The sequence below is a fragment of the Brienomyrus brachyistius genome, chromosome 1 (genome assembly GCF_023856365.1).
Source record: "Brienomyrus brachyistius isolate T26 chromosome 1, BBRACH_0.4, whole genome shotgun sequence".
NCBI classification, from domain to species: domain Eukaryota; kingdom Metazoa; phylum Chordata; class Actinopteri; order Osteoglossiformes; family Mormyridae; genus Brienomyrus; species Brienomyrus brachyistius.
The window spans coordinates 51,066,287-51,088,722 of NC_064533.1; the positions used below are offsets into that span (position 1 = coordinate 51,066,287).

The following is a 22,436-nucleotide window of genomic DNA, read 5'->3' on the forward strand; positions in this document are numbered from 1 at the left end:
CAAAAAATTGGATATGCCTCTCATTTAGTCGTATGATCAGAACGTAATACCGCGATATATTACAGCAGCACAACAGCAGCACAACAGCAGCCGAATCACACACTATTTATAGTACAAGTAAACGGGGCCAGTTTGGGTACAGAACTGCTTTATTTTTTAGACTGTTTACCAACTTCATGTAGATACACGTAAGATATTTACTTAATTATCTACTTCAATTAAAACTAAGATCATATAATACACTACGAAATAGTTTTGTAAGACGCTAAAAGCGGTGTAACACTTTTCTGGCGAAGGGAGATCCTCCCCGATCACATGAGGAAGTACTACCTCCCCGGTGACGTCACTGCGCAGCCACCGTATCCTCTTCGCAGATTCAATTCGCTGTAGCGCTAGTATTTCAGTAAAGGTATCATACTGAGGGTGAGCTGTGCGCTCTGTCCTGAAATTAAATGCAAACTGGTGTCTGAGAGTCTTTGTCGTTTCTGCCTGTGAAAGATTGCAATTGGATCGGGACCAAAGACCCTTCTGTGAGTCTTAGCACCGAAACGTGATCCATTGCTTGCTAATTGTCATAGAAACCACCTAGCTAGCTATATATAACCGAATGAAAATGTTTAATAACGCGATCAAACGAACCAAAACGTTTTGCCCGATTAAAATAATTTATATTTATAGTTTAATTCACATCGTTATTAGTATCTCGTGAATATTAACCAGGAGATTTAAGTGTAATGTGTACATTACTGCGATTCTGTAACGCGTTAACTTAATCTTTTCGAAGATTACAACCACGGAATGGCACACATAACAATGAATCAGTACCTTCAACAGGTAAATTCAGCCTTCTCCCTACATTTTGATCGCTTCCTGTGTTGAGGAAAGGCAGTTAGTAACTAATGTCACTTTGTTGGTCCAGGTACTGGAAGCGATAGAGTCCAGAGATGGATCCTTCTGCGCAGAGCTGCTGTCGTTCAAGCACCCGCACGTGGCGAACCCCCGCCTGCAGGTATACCCAGACCACTGTGCTGCACGGTGGATCTGCAGCACTGACCACACTACTAGACAGTAGCCCATGAGTGCAGTTAAAAGCAACCCCTTTTGATGGCCCATATATAAGAAGTGGCAATACCATATGGCAAAGCGTAGAGAAGTGAAATGTAGAATTGTAGTGAGGAGAAATTGCCTGATAAATACATTATTAAAAAGGTGGAGTGGCTGTGGATTTTATGTGCTGAAAATTTGTAAGAAATATTTCAAATATTTCTTAATGGAAAGGGGCTAGACTGTCAAGCTGGGTCTGTATGTCTGACTTTGTCCATGTGACTGTGTCCCTACAGCTCCCCAGTCCAGAGGAGAAGTGTCAGCAGTTGCTGGAGCCCCCCTATGATGAGATGGTAGCAGCCCATCTGAGGTTTGCAAATGAGCTGGGTTGGGAGGGGCAGGGAGCTTGTCAGGCACTAACAGCCAATCACAGCAGGTTTAATCAGGCATCTCAGTGATCCTGTGATGGCCGAGTCCCGTCATCCGAAAGGATCCCGTCATTGTCCTGAATAGAGAACTGTGGCCAGGCTGACGTGGTGGATCTCTTTAACTTTATGAAAAGCCGCCACGTTCCCATGTACTGTTTGCATTGCAGTTGTATGTCCACCCAGACAGAGGAAACAGGAAAGTCCAAAGAAAGACACATCCATCCATCCATTTTCCAAACCACTTATCCTACTGGGTCGCGGGGGGTCCGGAGCCTATCCCGGAAGCAATGGGCACGAGGCAGGGAACAACCCAGGATGGGGGGCCAGCCCATCGCAGGGCACATTCACACACCAGTCACTCTCACACGCACACCTACAGGCAATTTAGCAACTCCAATTAGCCTCAGCATGTTTTTGGACTGTGGGGGGAAACCGGAGTACCCGGAGGAAACCCCACAACGACATGGGGAGAACATGCAAACTCCACACACATGTGACCCAGGCGGAGACTCGAACCCGGGTCCCAGAGGTGTGAGGCAACAGTGCTAACCACTGCACCACCATGCCGCCCCCAGAAAGACACATAAGATACAAGATTTCTGCGATTGCTGAATGTGGCGTGAGCCCAACCAGTGGACATGTGCCTTGGGAACAGGGGGCAAAATCTTACGAAAGTGCAGCTTATTAACTAATTCAGTAGTAAATGAACGCAGGTTGGACCAGTGTGTTGCCTACAGACTAAAAGTGAGAAAATAATCCACATTTGATGGGTTAATTACTGATAATGTACAGCACCTCAAAAATGCAGGCAGGCAGTGAGACATCCGAAATAAATCAGTGGAGACCTTGGCTACATCATATTTATCATATTTACATCATATCGTATTTACTTCATATCATCTTGTTTCAAATGATGCTAAATTAATTGACTAAAATGATTAAAAGGAGGAAAGCAAATGTGTCTCTGTAGATACAATAATATCTATCTGTATGTAAGATGTGTCACCTTGGTTTTAGTCTCCTTTGACCCTTGACCTCTCTATGTTTGATCTCCCCCCCCTATGACTAGATGCACATACGCTGTGTCTAACCATGATTTTGTGGAGGCCTACCGATGTCAGACCGTGGTGGTCCAATATCCTTTACTCCAGAAACTGGACTCTTCTAGGTTGTTGGAACCAAGAACGACCTGTCTGTGCTTCTCTAGTAATGAAATTGCGTATATTGTATATTGTATATGTATATTACTTCTGTGATGGCTTTTCCTTAAAATACTACGTCGTTTTTAAAGGCGTTCCAGGCCCATAAGGAAGAGAATTGGTAAGATACACAGTAAGACAGTTTAGAATTACAGGTTATAACTGTAAATAATAGTGTTGATTTTTTACTTTAATTTTATGGCTTACAGATAATTTCCCATCTACTAACAGAGCTACTCGTTTGATTGCTTTGTGTTGTTTATGTGTTAAATAGTGGCAAAGTTATCATGTGAAAGATGTCTGGTACATTGCTCCCTCTTTCTAGGGCTTTGCCAATGATGTTTGCCGTGGCGCTGGATCTGCGGATATTTGCCAACAATGTGAGTCGCCGTGCAGATTTTGTTTATCTTCTGTCATGATTCAGCACATCGCGCGATGCCTTATTTGCGTGGCGTGACGTAACATATACGTAACAGTATAGCTTATGTCAGGGTTAGGCTCGTTTAGTGTGTGACTCCTGGGTACTCTGTGACCGAGAAGGATGGAGTGTTCTGGAAGGAATGTTGATGAATGAGAGGTTTCATTTCCAGGCGGAGCAGCAGCTTCAGAAGAAGGGGAAAGGCAAGGTGGGGGACATGCTGGAGAAGGCGGCAGATCAGCTGATGGCCTGCTTTCGAGTGTGTGCCAGTGACAAGTAAGGCCCGAGCCACGCTGTCTGACCCCCCAGGGCACTTATACCCTCGCACGTAGGGCTCTGATGTGTGAGGCGCCTTCCCCATGACCGCTAACCCCACCACCCTCAAAGAGCTCAGCCGAAGAACGTGGAAAGCATGATGTGAACCAAAAAGTTTTGGCATTTTAGTTTCTTTTAAAAACAACACGGTTAGTATTTGTTTTTATAAATTTTGAAAAAGCGATCGGAATGGTACGGGTGGCTGCCCTTCATGGCCAAGCTTGTTCTCACTTACGGAGAAGGGGGAGTCGAAAAGAGGATGTCCGTATGGGGGTCAATAAAAAGTATATATCTGTGCATGTGAGCATGAGTGTGTCTGTGTGTGTGTATTTGTATGTTGAGCAGTGTGTGGAATGTCTCTGTAGATTGGGAATATTTTAAAATAATTTTCGGAAAGTTTCTTCGAATAAACAGACCTGATCTCACACCACACATTAACCCCTCGCACCCGGGTGCTGTCTTACAGCCGGGCTGGCATTGACGACTCTAAGAAATGGGGGATGTTGTTCCTTATCAATCAACTCTTCAAGATCTATTTCAAGGTGAGTGCTCTCTGCGTCCTTATTGGTCCTGAATCGGTGACTGGTTGCCAACCCTGCCCCCCCCCCCCCCCCCCCCCCGCCCCGGCACACAGCTGAATGCTTTAGCTTGAGCTCTATTTTGCTTCAGATCAGCAAGCTGCACCTGTGTAAGCCTCTCATCCGTGCCATCGACAGCTCCAACCTCAAGGATGAGTACAGCATGGCTCAGCGAGTCACATACAAGTACTACGTTGGCCGCAAGGCCATGTTCGACAGCGACTTCAAACCAGGTGAATGAGATACCCGGCCTATGAGCTCACCTCCCCCCACCAATCTTTAAAACAGCCTCATCTGCCTGTATCCTCATATTGCAGCCTATCATTATTAAACAGTGCCGCCTTTTCTTTCTGTCTCATGCTTACTATTATGCCTGGGCGCCCCCTTGTGGTCAGCGGAGGAATACCTGTCCTTCGCTTTCCAGCACTGTCATCGTTCCTGTCAGAAGAACAAGCGCATGATCCTTATATACCTGCTGCCCGTCAAAATGCTGCTGGTGAGATGCAACCATTGTTAGTCGTCGTTTTTACTTCTGGTAGCTTGTAAGTGATTTATGAACGTTCACATTTGTAAAACTTCATGTTTTCCTGGACCAGGACCCGCATGACACATTGGTAGTTTCCTCCCTTTATACCATCATGCTGATTTGTTTTTAGGGTCACATGCCAACTCTTCTGCTCCTGAAGAAGTATGACCTCATGCAGTTTGCAGATGTCACCCGAGCTGTCAGGTAGGACTCTGTCACCTTCTCCACCTCCTCCTTCTCTCCCCTAACCCTGCACACCTGCTCGCTAACGTTCGCCCTCGACAGCGAGGGGAACCTGCTGCTCCTGAACGAGGCCTTGGCCAAGCACGAGACGTTCTTCATCCGCTGTGGGATCTTCCTCATCCTCGAGAAGCTGAAGGTCATCACCTACCGGAACCTCTTCAAGAAAGTGTGAGTGGCTAGCAGTGTCATGGGGAGGGAGGGTGGGAGGGCAGACGGGTGCTCTTGTGGGCGGGCAAGTTGACGAGAAACTTCCCCATAAAGGTACCAGCTCCTGAAGACCTATCAGCTACAGCTGGATGCCTTCCTGGTGGCCCTTAAGATGATGAAAATGGAAGATGTGGACATTGATGAGGTCCAGTGTATCTTGGCCAACCTCATCTACATGGTGAGTCTCTAACCAACTGCTGGCCACCTAGTGTCTGGTTGACATTAAAACCGGGTCCATCAAGCATATAAGTTCTTCTACATAGCATTTCTTGACACAAGGCCTTAAATCTACCTGTAGTGTTGTATATATGTACCTGGAGTACATAAATGTTTTTTACAGAATTACATGACTGTTGATTCTTCAGATTGTTTGTTTATTTTTAAGCATTTTTCTCCCATTTCTTTAATTTTTAGGGTCACATAAAAGGCTACATATCTCACCAACACCAGAAACTGGTGGTCAGCAAGCAAAATCCCTTCCCCCCACTATCCACTGTATCCTGAACTACAGTACCCAGAAACCCCTGCTTCCTGTTTGCATCCATCATCCCTCCAGCCTTCCTTCCTCCACTAATTTTCAGAATAACACAATCGCAGTACCAGAGAGTGTCTGTGAATATTTTTGTGGATTATTCATTTTGTTTCATACTTGCGTTTTCTACTTTGAGTGTCAAATAAAATTCTGAAATGTTTGTTATCCTTCAGCAAATGCAAAGCTTCATTAACATACACACAACGAAACACTAGGAGCAAGTACATTCGGAATGAAATGAGGGTCTATCTGGAATCTGTGATGAATATCTACAGTTGATATGGTGAGGTCTTCCACGAAAGGAGACATGGTCACTTTTCAGTGTTATCTAGATGACTTTGTATCCAGGGTTGGTAGCGAGAGAGTTTGGTGAAGGTATATCCTCTGCTACGATCATGTGATGGGGGTGAGATGAGCAGCCCTGTGACGAAGGCAGTCCTCTTCTCCATCGTGACGATGGGCGTGCCAGGTAGCAGGCCACAGTCACCCTTGCTTCCACCTGCCTTGGGCGCATCTTGGGTGTTTGTGCAGAACATCTTGTTGGTGAGAGTGAACGTGAGGTTCAGTTCTGCCTGGCAGAGCTGCAGGGGGAGGTACGAGGGTGTCAGGGTGCTGTCACCCGAACAGCCCCATCTCGGGTTCCCCACCAGGCCCTTGCGCCCGACCTTCATCAGCACGTTCTCGCTGAAGTCCCGCTCCGCGATGCACGCCCGGAACGCTGCGGGGCTGTACTGAAAATGCTCCCATAGTTGCACCATAGCTATGTCACTCCCCGCGCTGTTATTCTCATACTTGTCGTGTACGATGATCTTGGACACAGACATCCTCAAACTGGGGTCCTTTTCGTCCCCTGGGCCTGGGTAAACAGGAAAACATGACCATGTTAAGTATCTTAACAGTCAGCCTGTATCTGGGATTGCAATCCTTTGCTCTGAAGTTAAGGTAAATTCCTTCTAGTTCTTCCAGTTTTTACATCTGGATATTTTTCCTGGGGAAGTTCTGATAAAGTACATTTCTCCTCAGATAGATCGAATCCTCCCTCCTTTCACCTTTACCGAAATAGTTCAGGGTAGACATACATATCGATTAAAGTTACCATCGCAATTTAATGTTTAACCTATGGTGTGTGCAATAGGTCAGCGGCCGTAGTCCTCCGGCGTGAATTGTCACATCTTTTTCTGAAAAATGGAAGAAAGTGAAGACCCACCAGTGATGACAAGGAAATTGGGATCCTGAGAGACGCAACTGGCGGTGGTCAGCAGCGAGTGCTGGCCCAGAATGACACCGCTGCAGAATTCCTCCCCGTTGGCGTGAAGCAGCCTGACCTGTCGACAGGATAGAAACTTACTTTCATGCTTTCTTACTTTCGCTAAAAATAAATGCTGTGGCTGGGGTCTAGTTCACTGGACTCTTCATTCAACTGTGATCTGCACGTTTTTGCATGTTAAATTCTCATCAGAACTTTAATTCCTGGAACTTCCTCCAAGACCTGTAGACCACTCTCGATGTAGACCTTCAAACTACTATTGAAACTGCAGCGGATCCCTACCCATGAGCCACACCCAGCATTTGTTGTTCCTGATGTGGAGGACCCACCTGCCATGGACAGTGACCCTGTGGGCAGGGAAGGATGCTCAGGATCGGCTGTGGGACAGCATGGCTTGGAATGGGAGCCCTCCCACAAGGATACGGACCTGTGGAAGACACACGTTCACCCTAACCCTGATACTGTCACCCGGACACAAGGAAACCTGAGATTTTATTCTGTAAAGTGACCATCCTGGAACTCACAGGACCCTGACAGTTTTATCACTGATACTGTGGATATACCCCAACTAAAAGGACTCTTTAAATTCATTTATAATCAAAGCTGTGCTAAGTTTTTGCATTTTGTAAGTCTGGGGCTGGGATTTGTTTTGTGCTGAACCTTCAGGCAGGCAGGACCTCCCGTCGCTGTGGATCTTGTAGCCGTCTGCACAGGAACATTTGTACGAGTGGAAGGAAGGATGACAAAAATGTTCACAGGACAGGGGGCCGTCAGAGTGACACTGGGATACATCTGTTCGCATGGAGACAGAGAAGTGTTATAGTGCAGAGTGTGATAATGCTATTCTCGGTATTATGCTTTGCCATGGCATGCTAAGCTACACTATACTATACTGCACTGTACTATAATACACTAAATTACGCTACACCATATTATTCTATACTACGCTGTACTTTACTGTACTATACTATACTATATTATAGGTGTCAAATCTTAGAGTCTACAGTCATCATCCATTAACCCTTTTTTTAAACCAGATTTTCCAGGTTTTAACTGTAGTTAACATGTATGCTATACTATGATCTTGTTTGAAAGAAAGCATTCACATATTTCAGAGATTCTGAAATTCTATTGTTAGAACTGAAACGTGAATCTTAAAAAGTGTGTCCCCCCCCCCACAGGTCAAGCAGCGACCCCCTGGCGCCACCCTCTCCTCCCATTTTACCCCTCTCGCAGTTGACCCCCTGGTACAGTTCGGTGCAGGTACAGTTGTACCCCCCAATCTTGTCGGTGCAGGTGGCACCATGCAGACATGGGTTGGACTGGCACTGGTCACCGTCTGTAAGGGGCACGGAACTGTCATGAGGCTGCTGTACCAACCTTTCTGCCCACTTCCCGAAACAGCGGCGACACTCACCGTAATACACCGTCCAGAAGGCTTGCTGTTTGGACAGAAAAAGAAAAGACAGGGTTTCGAGCTCACAGAAGGTCGGGCAACCCGCATTGGGGAGAACCCAAAACCAACCTCCTTCACAGATATGTCCAACCGCATACCCACAAAATATAAGTAAATCATAAACTCTCGGGTGGAATTATGATAAACGATATGATAAGCTTTGAAGAACATACATCATGGTGTATAAAGAATATGAAGGCGAATAATCCTTAATTACTTATGGTGTAATAGTAGGGTGTGGACATCTTAGGGAGGTTTTTGAAACACTGAAGCAGCATGTGAGGTTTCTTACAGCCTTTTGGTCATTCTCAAAGACCTCTCTGGCCTCCTCATAGGAGCATCGTTCTTCCATACATTCCTTCTCCAGGTTACCCTGTAAGAACTCCTCAAACAGGAAGGAATTGGCTCTCTTTGGTCGCATCAGGACTGCACTGGCATCCCTCGAGGACTGAAACACTGAGGAGATGGAGGAGGAGTAAGACGGAGATGTCATGCCTTCATCTCATCTACGGTTATCAGCTGGACAAGTCAGAACCTGGAGAGGATATCTCTAAGGAATACCAAGCTATCTCCCACTTGGACCTAATATCTCAAACCCATGGCCTAGGGTAAAGATAGGAAAATAGTGCCCTTTATGGTCACATCTGTCACCCTTGTTAGGAACAGAAGCACGCATTTTATATTAAAAATTCCGAAAATTTCAATTCAACATTTCAAAATATTTATTTTTAACATCAGTCACAGTGCTACACCTGTGGTCTCTTTTCTATGTTTCTTGGGTGACCAGGGTGGATAGCGACACGGTTTGGTGAAGTTCCATACGAAAGCATTAGTTCTCCAGCAGCCTCTAAGATGTTTAGCGATTATAAACTGGATTGCATACCTTATCCTTGCCAGTGAACACACACGAGTTTCAATGGAGTTCCTGATTGAATTTTGAGTAACTGCCCCCGAACACACAGCCCCAATTTATTTAACTCCGCATTCACTACAGACTAGCTTTGTTCACTGTGTGGGTTCAGCTATGATTAAATCACATCAGTACAAAGAGCCAGACAGCCGACAGTGGATTCAGGCATTTATCTTTCGCAGCTGTACAATTTCAGGAGACGGACAAACATGGACGGTTACCTTTCAAGCTACCATCAGCGTGAAAGAAGCCGGACAGCAGAGTCAAGGAGAGGAGACGGATCCACGGTTCCATATTGGTCTACCTTGTGAACAGAGCTGTCTGTCTCTCTGGGAGTCCCGAAAACCTACCCCCCCCCCCCCGACCCCACCCCTCCTGTCAACCCCTCCTCTGCAAGGCTCAGCTTGATGAATGTGCAGAACTATTCTATAACAGAGAGTTATGTGAATGTGCATGATATATGTCAAGGTTTTCTAATAGCATCACTTCTGTGTAACTTCTACTGACACTGATACTCTCATTAGATGGTGATTAGTATCGCATATTTAGACACGTTCATTAGCATTACAAAGCATGACTGAAAATGTAGTGCCAGCATTTTTGCTCGTTTCTTGTCGTCAGAAGGGCTGCTGTTGTGGGAGCTGGACCAGAAGGTCCATGAGAAGCCGCTGTTCTAATAGTGAACGCTGGCCGTCCAGACACACAGGCTTGCTGGCGGACTTCAGTCGGGTAAACAAGCTATCTTCATAGGTGGACTCTAGCCGTGCAAACACAGCAAAACACACTCGGAAACCGAATTCATTGAGCCTGTGGGAGTTTATATTTTACCAAGTGATCAGATCTCAGCTCAACTGAAATTGTAAATACATCTGCACCGGGGAAGCAGAAAAGGTGAGACCCTCAACGAAAACAGGCTCGATACAGCTGGTCCCAGGACACAATGTCAGGATGAAACAACCATGACGATGACGAAGTCATGTCTCAAAACCATGTCCTTTACTGGGCATATGGTACAAAAAGATAGAAAGGCCTTTATTCTACTACTCTTAATAAGAAAAGGGAGATCAAAAGGATGCAGTATTAGTTAAACTAAATATAAATCAGCTCATACATTCCTATATTTCTTTCTTTATAGCATGATTGGTTAATGGAAATGTTTGGAAACATAACATTAGGTATAGAAACAAAATAAGCTTGTTTATGGGGGTAGGATGAGACTCAGCAGGTTAAGAGACTGTGCTGGTGAGCAAAAGGTTGCTGGTTCAAATCCCACAATCCACAGAGTGATATTACCATTGGACCCTTGAAGCAAGGCCCTTAACCCGCCACCCCCCCCCCCAGTTCAGGGACTGTATGACTGCTTACTCAAAAACTGCATGCTGCTTAGGATAACAGTGTCTGCTAAAGAAATAAAAGGTCTCATCTGAAGCCTCACTCTTAGGGTTTTCCTGTAGTACACTGTGAGAATGCATACCCAGGCATGTCACCACTGTTTTCTAATGAAACAAACTCAAGTAGATCCCTGTCCATTATGCTATGATTCTGTAAATTAGCTCTGGGATGGAACTCAACCAGTGCACCAAAACTACAGCATTTGAAACAAACAAAAAATAGCAGGTCATTCACAAATCTGTTTTATTTACTGCCGTATACATAGTTTACTCCACAACAATTTGTTTGTTGCAATAGCCTCCTTCACAGCGTATCCCTCAGAGCTGAATGTACTTCCGCTGGACTGCTCGGATCCACTTGATGTACTTGGACACTTGTGTGTAGATGCCGTACTTCCCTCGCCGCGCACAGCCTTCTCCCCAGCTGACCACGCCTGTCAGAAACCACGTGTTTTTGTAGCGGGTGACGTGGGGCCCACCACTGTCACCCTGACACGCGTCCTTGGCCTCGTCGCTGTAGCCGGCGCAGAACATGGTGTTGGAGATCTTCAGGCTGCTGGAGTCGATGCAGGTCTTGCGGTCCACGTAGGGCACGCTGAGCTTGAGCAGCAGAGGTGACTGGGGGCCGCCCTCGCGGATACGGCCGAACCCGCTGACCATGCCGTCGTGCTGCCGCATCAGCACACGCTCGGCGAAGTCGCTCTCTGGCAGGCAGGCCGGCAGGATGTACGGCGAGAAGCGGATGGGCTCCTTCACCTTGACGAGCGCGATGTCGTTGTGGTACGTGTCAGGCATGTACTGGCTGTGCACTAGCACCAGGTCTACCTCGTGGCGGGCTTCGCGATGCTCATCCACATCTCTGTTAGTCTCGCCTGCGATGAGGGGTGGTTGGCGGGGGCAGAGAGACAAGAAGGGCGATTTTCATTAATGGTCATATTGCATTAAGCTGATTAAGATTAAGATTAAGATTAAGATGTTCTGAGTGCGGAAGGAAGAATGATTGGTTCAGAGAGATAACCAATCACATTGCAGAGGAGGCGGGTCCAAGCGACTAAAGAAGGCGGGACCAACCAAGCAGGTCTTGGTCCCACCTCTTCTTGTTGCTTGGACCCACCTCCTCTAAAATTTTATTGGTTATCTCCCTGAACCAATCATTCTTCATTCTGTTCTCAGAACATCTTTGTGTAAGAACAACTCCCACAAGCTTGCATTAAGCCCCTAAAGCCATGGGTGAGTTGACTTCCCAAGAGGCCTCTGGCTGAATTAAAAAACGATGCACCATCAATAATCTGCTAATCAGGTGCTGGCGAATAAATCGGCCAAATTTAATAAGTCTAATTAACTGTTCTATTTTTCCCAATGCGGGGCCCCTAATTTTGCCTGGGCCCTAGGCTATAGCCTAGGATAGCCTACGTATTAATCCCCCCCTGACGTTAGCTCAGCAGCTGTAGTGGAGGACTGTTGAACTGTAAACATGGAGATCCTTAGCTGGCTGATTTAATTCTGGTTTGATGGAGTATCTTTTGACAGCTGTATGTTTGTAATGTGCTGTTATTATTTGCTTCATTTTACTTCATTTAATAGACAGAAACAGCTGGTAAATTAATACATGTAATAACCTTAAGGGACATATTTGAAAAATGCAAAGTGAAACATCCATATTTAATATGACCTGAAGGCTATACTAGACAGAATAAGGCACAAAGCTGGGGTGAACCCTGACCAGAGTATGAGCCGGAGACACATAAAAAAGTGCAAATCCAGACCAAGGTTTTGTTTAAACCAAGTAGTTGAGTTCTCTGTGACTGTGACTCTTTATGCTCAACTGGTCGGTTGCAACAAAACCTTCGTCTGGATTTGTACTTTCTGGACTTGAACTTTCCACTTCTGCGCATAAACACACACTATGGATGACTCAGAGAAACTTGCCAGCCTAACTGTGTGACTTGGGAGGAAATGGTGGTACCCAGAGGAATCCTGTAGAACAGGGGTGTCCAATCGTACCCGCAAAGGGCCGGAGTGTGTGCGGGTTTATGGGATAACCTGTAGGTCAGCTGTTCAGACCCAGGTGTGAGGACTCTTCAGCCAATCAGTCCTATAATTAGTAATCTGATTACCAGCGAAAACCCGCATACACACCAGCCCTTTGTAGATGAGATTGGCCACCCTTGCTGAAGAGCAAGCAAAAGGACATATAAACACAAGACTGGAGGCCTGAACTGAGATCCCTGGAGGTAAGGCAACATTATATTTACTTTCCTTTTCATGATTACAAACATTTTTAACTAGATATCTCTAAAAGAATGCAGCCATAGGTGTTCTCTCCAAATCGTATTTGGAAAATAAGTAGCGGTTTAATTAATTAATTAAGCTTAACCAATTTAGACCTCAGTTGATAGGAAGACAAAAAACTCTTAAGAGAGCAAAGACTGATGCAGAAATGAGAAACCCTGACAATTAATTAGCATCATTCTGATTCCAGAAGACGGATTCTGCTTTGCATGGAGAAATTACTTCTTTTTTTTTGAGAGCGTACCCAGGACAACATGGAATGACTGTGCCTCCCTCATGCAGTGAGCTGCCGTCAAGATGAATTTTTGATTGAGAATAGTTCCACCACAGAAGCCCAGGTCATCCTCGGTTACCAGGAGGGCCTGAGGAAGAGGAAAAGGAAAAACAAAAGGGAGAGGAAGAGGAGAAACTCTCAACTTTACTTGTTACCCATGACAGCTGAAACTGACCACAGTGCATTGGCAGGAAAAGGTCAAGTCCATCACATGACCACAGGACAGGTATTCAGGGTTACTGTAGGACAGTTGGGTTGGGTACCCTGTGACTGAGTCTCTTTACACTCAACTGATTGGTTTAAACAAAATCTTGGTCTGGATTTTCACTTTCTGGACCTGCACTATCCACATCTGCTGCATACCTACCTGCCAGGGGCATTCTCCAGAGAGACACTCCTCGCCATCGACAATACGAGAGCCAGTAAAAAGTTCCCCATCTTCAGTATCATCTTCGGATGATTCCACAGTCATGTTGCTCGCGCCAAACACGGCAGAGATGTTTTGGTGTCGCGTGGCATTGGACAGCGGCTGGGAAACTTTAATGCTGCGGGTGTTGTGCTTGCTGACTAGGAAGCCGCATTTGAAGGGCTCTGTGCCAGGAACAAGTGTGTGTCAAGTGCGTCTGCCCTAAACATGTGGGACCTGGATTCAAACGACCCACTCAATTAAAGACATAAGAAAAACAAACATTTAAACTATCATGAAGGCTGCATGAGGCAGAGACTGGCTTTTTCAGGGAAATGTAGGCAACCCTCGTTATCAGCAATCTGTTCAGGAGTCTCACCTTGTCCTGGCCGCAAGTTAATTTTATGTGCATCTATATCAGATTCTTTATTTGGCACTTGGCAGCAGTTTCAACACCATGAGGGGGGACACTGGGGGCTGTAGTTCCCACCAAATTACTGCCAGTGCCCCACCCCCCCATCCTGTTTGAAATGCTATGTACATTTTTTTTCCGAACCAAATACACACAGATAGATGCAAAAGACTAAGCAGGCAACTTTTGTGTTATATATAAACTATACAGATATCTATCTATATTTATCTGTGTCTAACTGTATTGATGCCTGTCCACCTCGCTCCAGCTTACCATTAGACAGGCAGGACTTCCCATCCTCTCCCAGGGTGTATCCATCAGCACACGAGCAGATGACGTGGTTATGAACCACGTTACAGAAATGCTCGCAGTCTCCGTTGCTTAAGTCGCATAGCTTTGGTATCGCTACAGGACACGGCAGAGGTGCGGTCAGGAGACGGAATTGGAGGTCCCAATGTTACAATGGCGATTGGCACTAAGACAATGCTGTCGCTGGCGGTCGCCGTGGTTACATCGCCCTACCGATTTCACAGTTGGTGCCCTGGAAGCCGGCGACACAGTAACACGTGTAACTCCCGATCCCATCCTTGCAGGTGCCATTGTTTATACAGGGAACAGACCTGCAGGAATCCCCATCTGTGGAGTTACAGAGAACATCTGTGGACGGCCATGATTTCATTCCAGCATTCTCACACACAAGCAAACACCCCTCCCCCCAAACTGAATAAAATGTTGTGCACACACACACACACACACACACACACACACACACACACACACACACACACACACACACACACACACATTTATTAACACATCTTGACAGCATAGTTACACAAAATACTGCTTCATTTCCTGCCCCCCAGTAGTGCAGAAAGTTAAATCTTACCAAAGTAGACGTTCCAGAACTCATTCTATGAGAAAGAATTAACACATTAAGTTTATGATAAGGACTGGAGGATGAAAATGATGACAGACATTTCAGAGATTTAAGAGTATTCACATTACACACCCAGAATGCTGTACCATCTTTACTACAGCAGTTGACTTCCTACTCACTTTGCTGTGTTATTCAGTTCATGATGCAGTCACATAGTCAGAGGTGGAAGGGCACTTCCTGTTTTCTTATGACTGGATGCTTGTTTGGTGTTTTCCTTCACATACTGTCACCGTTTCAAGTGGTTTATGGTTTTTACACAAATGTTAAGACATTCTGTTGCATTCGAATGACCTAAATATTCATTGTGCACTACAGTTGTGGCAACCATTCTGGGGGTCAAAGTGTGAATGGGATATTTATACAATGCGTGTACAAAACATAAGGGATGCCTTCCTAATATTGTGTTGTATCCACTTGACCTCATAATAACTTTAATTCATTAGGGAATCAAGGCAAAAAAAGTATTTCACAGGGATGAGTTCATCGCTTCCCACAGTTGGGTTTAATTAGCTGATTGTCAGGCCTGCAGTTGATCAACCCAGCTTTACATAAACCCCCACACCTCTAACCATCGCCCTCCTCGCAATACTAACAGCTACACTGCATCATCAGTAATTAGACTCTGAATATAAGTCTCCCTGTGCCAAAATTGACAAACAATTGTTTTGCTTCTCTGCCTTACTGGTTTTGACCCTGCCTGGCTCTGAGCTCCCAAACTAAACATCCTCTCTGTCTGATCATTACATTGGTAGTGAATCTGAGGTCTGGTGACTGAACAGACCACTGCATTAAGCTGAATTCATCGTGTTCATAGGGCCACTCCTGGACGTTCTTGGTACCATCCTGCTGACGGACATATTGCTGCCACTAAGGAATGCACTTAAATCTCGATGTTGAAATATCCCATGGAATTTAAAAGCTTAACTCAAGGAGCCCAATTGGATTCAGCCAGTCAGTCAGCTTCAAGGAAAAAGTAAAATCCCTAATGCTTGGTACAGTCAGCATATATACTCCAAATTGACCAGATAAGCCATCTGGAAGCAGCCTAAATATGAGTTTATAAATCTACCAAGCATGTCCATTTATGGACAATAGTAACTGAACTGCAGTCCGTTTAATACTTATATTTTGCTAGAAGGGAGACAGAATAAGCCTAGAAAAGCCAAAAGGAGTTACTTGCCGTACGCTCGTCATTCTCGAATATCTCTCTGGCCTCCTCGTGGCTACACCGCTCCTCAATGCACTCCCGCTCCATGTCCCCTTTTTTAAACTCCTCAAACATGCTGTTTGCCCGCCTCCTCCGGTTCAGCACTTGGTTGGCATCCTGGTTCTGAAGGAAAACTGGAAAACACACGAACCAACTGTCAGCTTCTGGATCCGTCTCTGGAAACTCTTTAATTACGCAGTCATGGACATGTCTGTTGAATTCTCAATAACCTTTGGATGAACCACTGATCTATTTAAAAGACACAGAACAGTTGGTTAGTGGGAGAGTACAACCTGTCCCTCACAAGAACATAGAAATATGAGCATAGGTAAGAACATAGATGAGCTTCTTGATATTCTCTCTCTCAAAACAAAAACAAAAACAGGTTAATGCAATTTTCACATCAATTGACCGTTGATCTACACACCGAGTGCTGTAACAAGCTGAATATGGCATGATGATCTCACCAAGGTACTTCTCAAAGCTGGCGTTGACTTCATGGATGAAATAGCTACAACCATCAATGTTTATGATATTTTCCTTTCCCAGGTAGCACGGTGATTAAGTGACTTCCTATTTCAAATTCTTCAGAAGCCCAGCTATCTTATTATGACCAAATTACTTAACTTTAATTGCTCCATAGACTCTATCCATCCATACATGTATAGTAGAAGTTTGTTGAACTGTGAACAATGCAGATACGCATCCCTATGAAGTTTGTATTATGCAGTCCATGCATGGCTCCCCAAAGCAACCCGCGAAATCGATGCCCCGCTTACAGTACATACCTCCCGTATCAGCCTCGGGCAGCAGTGACAAGAGGAGAAGACCAGCCTGGATAAAACAGAACATGGTGGCTTGCAGTTGAATATTGCACTTTCCACGCTGCCACAGCCAGAATGGATCTGACGGGGAATGTCATTGACCCCCATCTCAAACAAAGGGGGGAGGGGTCAGCAAGGCAAGGAGAAGTGATTGGAGGATGGGGAAATTAAATGGGAGGAGATGATGGACAAAAACAGCGAGTGAGGGGACTTTGAAGGGGTGGGGGCAGAGCTATGACCCAATGCAATCCTCGTCCTTAGAAGGCAACTCAGGAAGCCATTGAAGACCAAAAGCTAGTCCACCAATGGCAACCCATGTCCGGGGTTGTTCCAGGAGAGTTGTGTACATATCTCAGCACACCCTGTGACCCATGCTCTCCAATTGATTCGGCCTCTGTCTGTGTTGTGCAACCCTACATACGTGAACAGGTCTTTCATATGAGCTCCAACTGCTTCAATATATGTTCTCCAGAGGGTAGAGTGTGGCTCAGCAGGTTGGGATTCTATGTTTGTAATCGGAAGGCTACTGGTTCAAATTCAAGGGTTAAGAGAACAATTTCACTGATGGGCAATGTTCTTAACCTGAAGTTGCTCCAGCAACCAGCTAACCCTGCTCTGTCAAAGATGCACCTCTGCTAAATAAGATGTTAAGCTGGATCGATGGCAGACCTCATGACAAGGGGTGGGTGTATGTACTGGAAAAACACTTAAGGCAATGTTACTGCTTTCATGAAGTTTTATTTAGTCAAAACAGGAAATCAAAAGAAGCACCTTTAGCTGATGTTAACATTCAAGCCTCATATGTCAGAACCTGCGGGAAGAATACTCAGGTGAGTTGCTGCTCTACGACCACAGGGGGCAGTGTTTGGTTGGTGGAAGGATGAGGATGCCCCTCTGTCGGTGTGATACCCGGACTGATGTGCGCGTGCAGCCAGTCCAAGAAGTTGGAGACCTTGGTGTATATCTTGAAGTATCCCTGGTAAGTGCAGCCTCTGAAACCCACCAGCCCAGTGAGGTAGGCTGTGTCCCCGTAGCGTGTCACCAGGGGACTCCCGTTGTCCTCCTTGCAGCTGGTCAAGGTGGTCCCTTCGAGGTAGCCAGCGCAGAACATATTACTGGTGAGGTTCATGCCACTTTTCAGTGCACATTGCTAGGGGGACAGGGGTGGCACGGCCATCCTCCGTAAGAGGTGTGAGGTGTGTTAGGGTTATCTTCTTCTAAAGATACGCTGGAAACAAACCAGTCTCTGAACACAGAACAACACGCACAGCTGTGATGATCTTTTACTTGCTGCAAGGGAAGCCCAGTCCTGACCTTGAGGTGTCAGCCTCTCAGTCGAACTCAGCCAACTTCGAAAGAGGAAACTCCCCTTGCAGTGTCTTTTATTGAGGTACACAAATAGGATATGCAAAAGACATTGAACATTGTTTATCACCCTATATGGGGTGGAAATATTCAAGCGACCGTTCTTAAGCAGTGTTATTGCTAAATTAAGATCAAGCTGCTGCAGGGTGTTGTTTCCAAGTGTCTAGCAAAATGACAATAAAAAAAGTACATATTTCTCTAACAAGGTGGGCGGGTACAGGGTCACAATGTCTCCTCGGGTGTAGCCGGCCTTGATCCGGCAGACCCAGCCACTGACAGTGGAGTAGCGCATGGCTGCCAACTCGTTCTCAGCAAACTCCCTCCGTGGGAGGCACACAGGCACGCCGCAGTCGGAGAACATAATGGGCTGGTGTAGCCTCAACAGGGCGATGTTGCTATCGCTAGTTGTGACATTGTACAGCCTGTGGAGGACAGCTTCGGCCACGCCGGTCTTCTGCTCCGTCCCCTCTGCCAGCCTCAGGTTGTGCTCCCCTGCGGGAATGACGCCGAACAGCTTCATGAAGGCTGGTGGGGGGGAGGGGGGGTGCGGCCACACAGACACGCATAAGCTACCTGCCACCACCATCAGGTTCTCAACATTCAGGTTGATCAGACAGTGGGCAGTGGTGACCACCCAGCTGGGATGAACGATGACCCCCCCGCAGTAGCTATAGCCTTTGTGCTGCAACAAAACCTGCAATCCGGGCCACCCCAAAGTTACAGATCAGAACATCAAAATGAACCAACTACAAGTAACAATCTAGGTTGCACAAACACATGGCTGAGCCCTTGAAAAATTCTCCCAAATGAGCTCCAAACCAATATCCACCCTCATGCCCCCTGTAGTCTCAGAGTCCCCGATAGTCTTCCCCTTTCTCCCCTGGCAACCACAGATGTACGTGACTTTCTGGTCGCATTGAGACTTCCCAGCTTTCCTCTGTGGGACTCTGAGCAAAGGTCACTCGTGGTTGCGGTTGAGGGTTCACACCAGGGGCAGTGGCCTTTCGGGCAGTACTGGCCATACTCTGATTCTCTCATTGTCTTGTTGGCCTGCAGTTTTGAGGCCTCCAAGAGTGGCACCTTACCACAGGGATACTGCACTGTGAGACAAGCAAACAGCTCGGTACAACAAACTGTGTTACAAAGTTTCACATGGGGGGGGGGGGGGGGGGGGGGGGGCTGTGTATTAAATACATTTAGTTCCAAAAATGAAACTTTCAATTTTCAATTTTCAACTGTAATGCCTCAGGTTACCAGTTCACATCCGTAATCGCTACATCACCTGCTGTCTATTGCAGGCATTACAGTTACCCCCACTATCTCCCAATCTCCTCACCTTGAGCGATGCAGCTCCGCCCGTCCTCTGCCAGGGCGTAGTCATCAGCACACGCGCACATTACCTGTCCCCCTGTATCGTTGCAGAAGTGCTCACAGTCCCCGTTCAGATAGCGACACTTCAGTGTTTCGCTACTCTGGCTGTGGGAAACGGAGTAAACTCGGCTTGCGGGTGGGGTGGGGAACTGTTTCCTGTGTCACGGAATCCTCTACAGTGATCTCCTCTCCCCGATATGAAGCCCAGTCTGACACAGTGTGGGGTCACCAGAGATGCTTCATTTATCTGGGACGCCTCGAGCATTTCAGGGCAGTTGCTGAAGGGCCCAATGTGACTATTCTGCCAAGAATGGGCTTCAGCTCGGTGACCTTGTCACAGGCGCAGTATCCTAACCCAGTGTTTCCCAATCCGGTCCTCGGGGACCTACAGCAGTCCATGTTTTTGCTCCCTCCCAGCTGGGAGCAGAAATGTGGTCTGCCTGGAAGGGACCATGAATAGGATAACCACCTAATCAATGTCAGGAGGGATACTATGAGCTATGAAAGGGTTTGTGACGTACCATTTGAAAGATTTCAATTAAAAGGACCCATATTTCACTGAGTTCTTGCTGAGTGCTGATTGGTCAGTCTCCTATTATCATGCATGTGTCACTAGTGTTAATGTGAAACAGTTGGATGAGTCTTTCAATCAAGGAAACATACCAGTAAAGGTATAAGGCAAACCAAACAATTGAACAAAACATGGGAGCCTTTCAGTTTTAAAGTAGGCTGTAAAACCTGAAATAGCTCAGAGTGGATTGGGTGGTCACCTAAAGCATGGAGGCAGCGAAATCATGGACTGGCTGTGGGCTCCCAAGGACCGGATTGGGAAACACTCTCCAAACCCACTGAGCCACACACTGGTCCTTTATCACGTATCATGCATCACCGTTTGACATGGTTATAGACTCAACAAAGGCAATAAGACTATAACGGCACTATAAAAGCACATTTTGTGGCTGGGGACCTGCTAGGTGCAGTCGTTTTTGTGGCTCACCAACCTTCTTGCCAGTGTCTCCCTTGGAACCCCTCGGACATTGGCATTGATAGATCGATTGAAAATGGACACAATTTCTGTTGTTGAGGCATGGATTGGGATCACATGGGTTGCGGTCTGAGGGAGAATAACCATGGTGATAACTTACTCCTGGAACATCCCGCGTGTCTTCATCACCACCAGACACGATCACTGCGATATGTTCACTTACTTCTGTACATCGTCCAAAACCGATTCTGTGGGAAAACCGAACAGAAGATAATTATTATACGAATGGGATGGAAATATTGTTCCAGATTCAAGCACCATGGTTCCTTTCATTTGAATACATTTGTAAAAGTGCAATAAGGTAGAAATACATGAGAATATAGAAGAACCATGTAGATGTCCCCAGTAAAAAAGTTGGGAAGTAGTTTTAGCACCGCTGTTGCTCTGCAATCTCTCAATTTCATGTTAAAAGAAAACCTCTGTAATGGAAATTATGATCTTTACCATCAAGGCGTCATCCTCGAAGACCTCCCGTGCCTCCTCGTAGTCGCAGACCTCCTCGATGCACTCCCGTTCCAGGCTGCCCTGCCTCAGCTCCTCCAGCAGGCCAGTGTTGGCTCGCCGGGGGCGGTGCAGGACGGAATGGGCATCATACGGCCTCAGGAAGACTTTGGAAAGACGGAAAGATGAGCCGAGCAAAGTGCCAGGTCACAAGCCAAGACAAACCTCATAAAGTGCCATAATGTGTGTTGAAAATGGTTGACAGATTAGGATAGTCGAGTAGAACAGTTACTTCGAGAACATGAATAATTCAGGTATGGAACATGGATATATATGTAAATAGCATTTCTTACTTATAAAAAGAGCCAAGTGCTGTTTGGTTAAAATATAAAGGCCAAAAATGACACCAATATTCTCACAAATTTATTTCAAAACCCAACACTCTCCTTTCGGAGGCATCACGCAGAACAGGCTGAAAGCAACACCCGGCACAACCTGAACATTGTCGGCATCCAACCTGAAGGTGCCAGGATTCTTAGCCCGGCGGAATGGTAACGGGACTCCGGTACTCACCATCGGCAGCGCACAGCGGCAGTAAAAGCAGAGAGAGTGTTAAACCTGACATGGCGTTCTGCATTGCAGCAATGTCTCCAGGCAAGAGCGAGAGCAGACAGGTGATGGGGGACAAAGTCACTGACCTGCCTAGCAGAGGGGGGAGAAAATCAAACAGCACCCTAACTTGGAGCAGGGTAAACACTCGTCAGGAATATCCTGGCAAACTCACATTAGTCACATATTAATTACTCCTTTTTTATGGGAATAACTGCATGTGTGCACTCTCACTTTACTTACATACCTCATATTTTTTACCCTATTTTGTCTTTATATTTGTATTATACTTGTACCTTTTATTTTATATCATATTCTCGTGTTGTATTGCATTATTTTGAGGTATTTTTAAGCTTGCACAGTGAAAGCTATGTGCAGGCACAATAATTTCCTTACTAATTCTTTAGTAAAGTTACTTCATAAACGTGATTTTTAGGGCTAGTTTAGTAATTGTGGTCAGGAGGAAGCTTTATTACTGTGGGTAAAAGTATGTTTTTTGGGAGCTTTGCAGCCTTATTGCTGAGCATTTCATGGACAAACTTGGCCTCTTCAGTCTTGGATGTTCAGCCACGTCACCCACTTAGACATGAATGTTGAGTGTAGGTGAGGGCTGTACATGTTTATACTGTCATAAAAGCCACTTGTGGTCACAGACACATTTTATCGACCCTGTAAGAAACAGTGCAAACACTGATACAGCTCAAATCCGGGAAAAAACGCTGGGCAGACAAAAAAC

The 22,436-nt window shown here is 46.0% G+C and overlaps 5 protein-coding genes across 7 annotated transcripts; 1 reads left to right on the top strand and 4 right to left on the bottom strand.

The window, feature by feature from the left end:
* The first annotated feature begins 322 nt into the window (after window positions 1-322).
* Window positions 323-5,655, top strand: pcid2 (PCI domain containing 2). Its single transcript, XM_048971639.1, has 15 exons — window positions 323-530; window positions 785-834; window positions 920-1,009; window positions 1,341-1,414; window positions 2,542-2,607; window positions 2,751-2,792; window positions 2,997-3,051; window positions 3,262-3,365; window positions 3,871-3,946; window positions 4,074-4,215; window positions 4,378-4,478; window positions 4,639-4,712; window positions 4,794-4,919; window positions 5,013-5,136; window positions 5,373-5,655. The coding sequence occupies exons 2-15, from the start codon at window positions 799-801 to the stop codon at window positions 5,460-5,462; spliced, it is 1,200 nt and encodes a 399-aa protein (XP_048827596.1). The 5' UTR covers window positions 323-530; window positions 785-798; the 3' UTR covers window positions 5,463-5,655.
* Window positions 5,312-9,478, bottom strand: prozb (protein Z, vitamin K-dependent plasma glycoprotein b). The gene is made up of 8 exons (XM_048971629.1): window positions 9,345-9,478; window positions 8,506-8,669; window positions 8,175-8,199; window positions 7,983-8,096; window positions 7,418-7,549; window positions 7,087-7,184; window positions 6,698-6,815; window positions 5,312-6,346 (listed from the first exon to the last, which is right to left on the bottom strand). Exons 1-8 carry the CDS (start codon window positions 9,415-9,417, stop codon window positions 5,802-5,804), a joined length of 1,269 nt encoding a protein of 422 aa, XP_048827586.1. The 5' UTR covers window positions 9,418-9,478; the 3' UTR covers window positions 5,312-5,801.
* A 1,263-nt stretch (window positions 9,479-10,741) lies between these two features.
* f10 (coagulation factor X) lies at window positions 10,742-16,973 on the bottom strand. The gene is made up of 8 exons (XM_049029687.1): window positions 16,834-16,973; window positions 16,019-16,179; window positions 14,788-14,812; window positions 14,421-14,534; window positions 14,172-14,303; window positions 13,448-13,671; window positions 13,051-13,168; window positions 10,742-11,386 (listed from the first exon to the last, which is right to left on the bottom strand). Exons 1-8 carry the CDS (start codon window positions 16,895-16,897, stop codon window positions 10,833-10,835), a joined length of 1,392 nt encoding a protein of 463 aa, XP_048885644.1. The 5' UTR covers window positions 16,898-16,973; the 3' UTR covers window positions 10,742-10,832.
* Window positions 16,974-18,145: 1,172 nt separating this feature from the next.
* LOC125727940 (coagulation factor VII-like) lies at window positions 18,146-19,631 on the bottom strand. The gene is made up of 3 exons (XM_049005256.1): window positions 19,571-19,631; window positions 18,808-18,951; window positions 18,146-18,726 (listed from the first exon to the last, which is right to left on the bottom strand). Exons 1-3 carry the CDS (start codon window positions 19,629-19,631, stop codon window positions 18,398-18,400), a joined length of 534 nt encoding a protein of 177 aa, XP_048861213.1. The 3' UTR covers window positions 18,146-18,397.
* On the bottom strand, window positions 18,933-21,823 carry LOC125738168 (vitamin K-dependent protein Z-like). 3 transcript variants are annotated; one of them, XR_007396749.1, is made up of 5 exons: window positions 21,665-21,823; window positions 21,095-21,258; window positions 20,814-20,838; window positions 19,571-20,719; window positions 18,933-19,334 (listed from the first exon to the last, which is right to left on the bottom strand). XR_007396749.1 is itself a non-coding variant. In XM_049006866.1 (5 exons), the coding sequence occupies exons 1-5, from the start codon at window positions 21,726-21,728 to the stop codon at window positions 19,702-19,704; spliced, it is 375 nt and encodes a 124-aa protein (XP_048862823.1). In that variant the 5' UTR covers window positions 21,729-21,823; the 3' UTR covers window positions 18,950-19,701. The 3 variants fall into 3 exon arrangements, 2 of the variants coding, with proteins under 2 accessions (XP_048862823.1, XP_048862812.1); XM_049006866.1 differs by having other exon boundaries at window positions 18,950-19,710; window positions 20,607-20,719; XM_049006855.1 differs by having other exon boundaries at window positions 18,950-20,719.
* Between the last annotated feature and the right edge of the window lie 613 nt (window positions 21,824-22,436).

Excerpts from the sequence above, each read along its gene's own strand:
- prozb (XM_048971629.1), bottom strand. The coding sequence starts at position 9,417 with ATGGAACCGTGGATCCGTCTCCTCTCCTTGACTCTGCTGTCCGGCTTC. Across the intron at positions 8,670-9,344 it reads CGCTGATGGTAGCTTGAAAG|TGTTTCAGTCCTCGAGGGAT; the intron begins GTAACCGTCCAT and ends CCATCTCCTCAG. Across the intron at positions 6,816-7,086 it reads AGGGTCACTGTCCATGGCAG|GTCAGGCTGCTTCACGCCAA; the intron begins GTGGGTCCTCCA and ends TCCTGTCGACAG.
- LOC125738168 (XM_049006855.1), bottom strand. The coding sequence starts at position 21,728 with ATGCAGAACGCCATGTCAGGTTTAACACTCTCTCTGCTTTTACTGCCG. Across the intron at positions 21,259-21,664 it reads GCCGCTGTGCGCTGCCGATG|TCTTCCTGAGGCCGTATGAT; the intron begins GTGAGTACCGGA and ends GTCTTTCCAAAG. Across the intron at positions 20,720-20,813 it reads GTTTTGGACGATGTACAGAA|ACCGCAACCCATGTGATCCC; the intron begins GTAAGTGAACAT and ends ATTCTCCCTCAG.
- LOC125727940 (XM_049005256.1), bottom strand. The coding sequence starts at position 19,631 with ATGTGCGCGTGTGCTGATGACTACGCCCTGGCAGAGGACGGGCGGAGC. Across the intron at positions 18,952-19,570 it reads GCGGAGCTGCATCGCTCAAG|CTTTGGGGTGGCCCGGATTG; the intron begins GTGAGGAGATTG and ends TCTGATCTGTAA. Across the intron at positions 18,727-18,807 it reads GAACCTGATGGTGGTGGCAG|GGGAGCACAACCTGAGGCTG; the intron begins GTAGCTTATGCG and ends TCATTCCCGCAG.
- f10 (XM_049029687.1), bottom strand. The coding sequence starts at position 16,897 with ATGTTCTGTTTTATCCAGGCTGGTCTTCTCCTCTTGTCACTGCTGCCC. Across the intron at positions 14,813-16,018 it reads TCGAGAATGACGAGCGTACG|AATGAGTTCTGGAACGTCTA; the intron begins GCAAGTAACTCC and ends TCTTTCTCATAG. Across the intron at positions 14,535-14,787 it reads GTTCTGGAACGTCTACTTTG|ATGGGGATTCCTGCAGGTCT; the intron begins GTAAGATTTAAC and ends GTAACTCCACAG.
- pcid2 (XM_048971639.1), top strand. The coding sequence starts at position 799 with ATGGCACACATAACAATGAATCAGTACCTTCAACAG. Across the intron at positions 2,793-2,996 it reads GCCCATAAGGAAGAGAATTG|GGCTTTGCCAATGATGTTTG; the intron begins GTAAGATACACA and ends CCCTCTTTCTAG. Across the intron at positions 3,366-3,870 it reads CGAGTGTGTGCCAGTGACAA|CCGGGCTGGCATTGACGACT; the intron begins GTAAGGCCCGAG and ends GCTGTCTTACAG.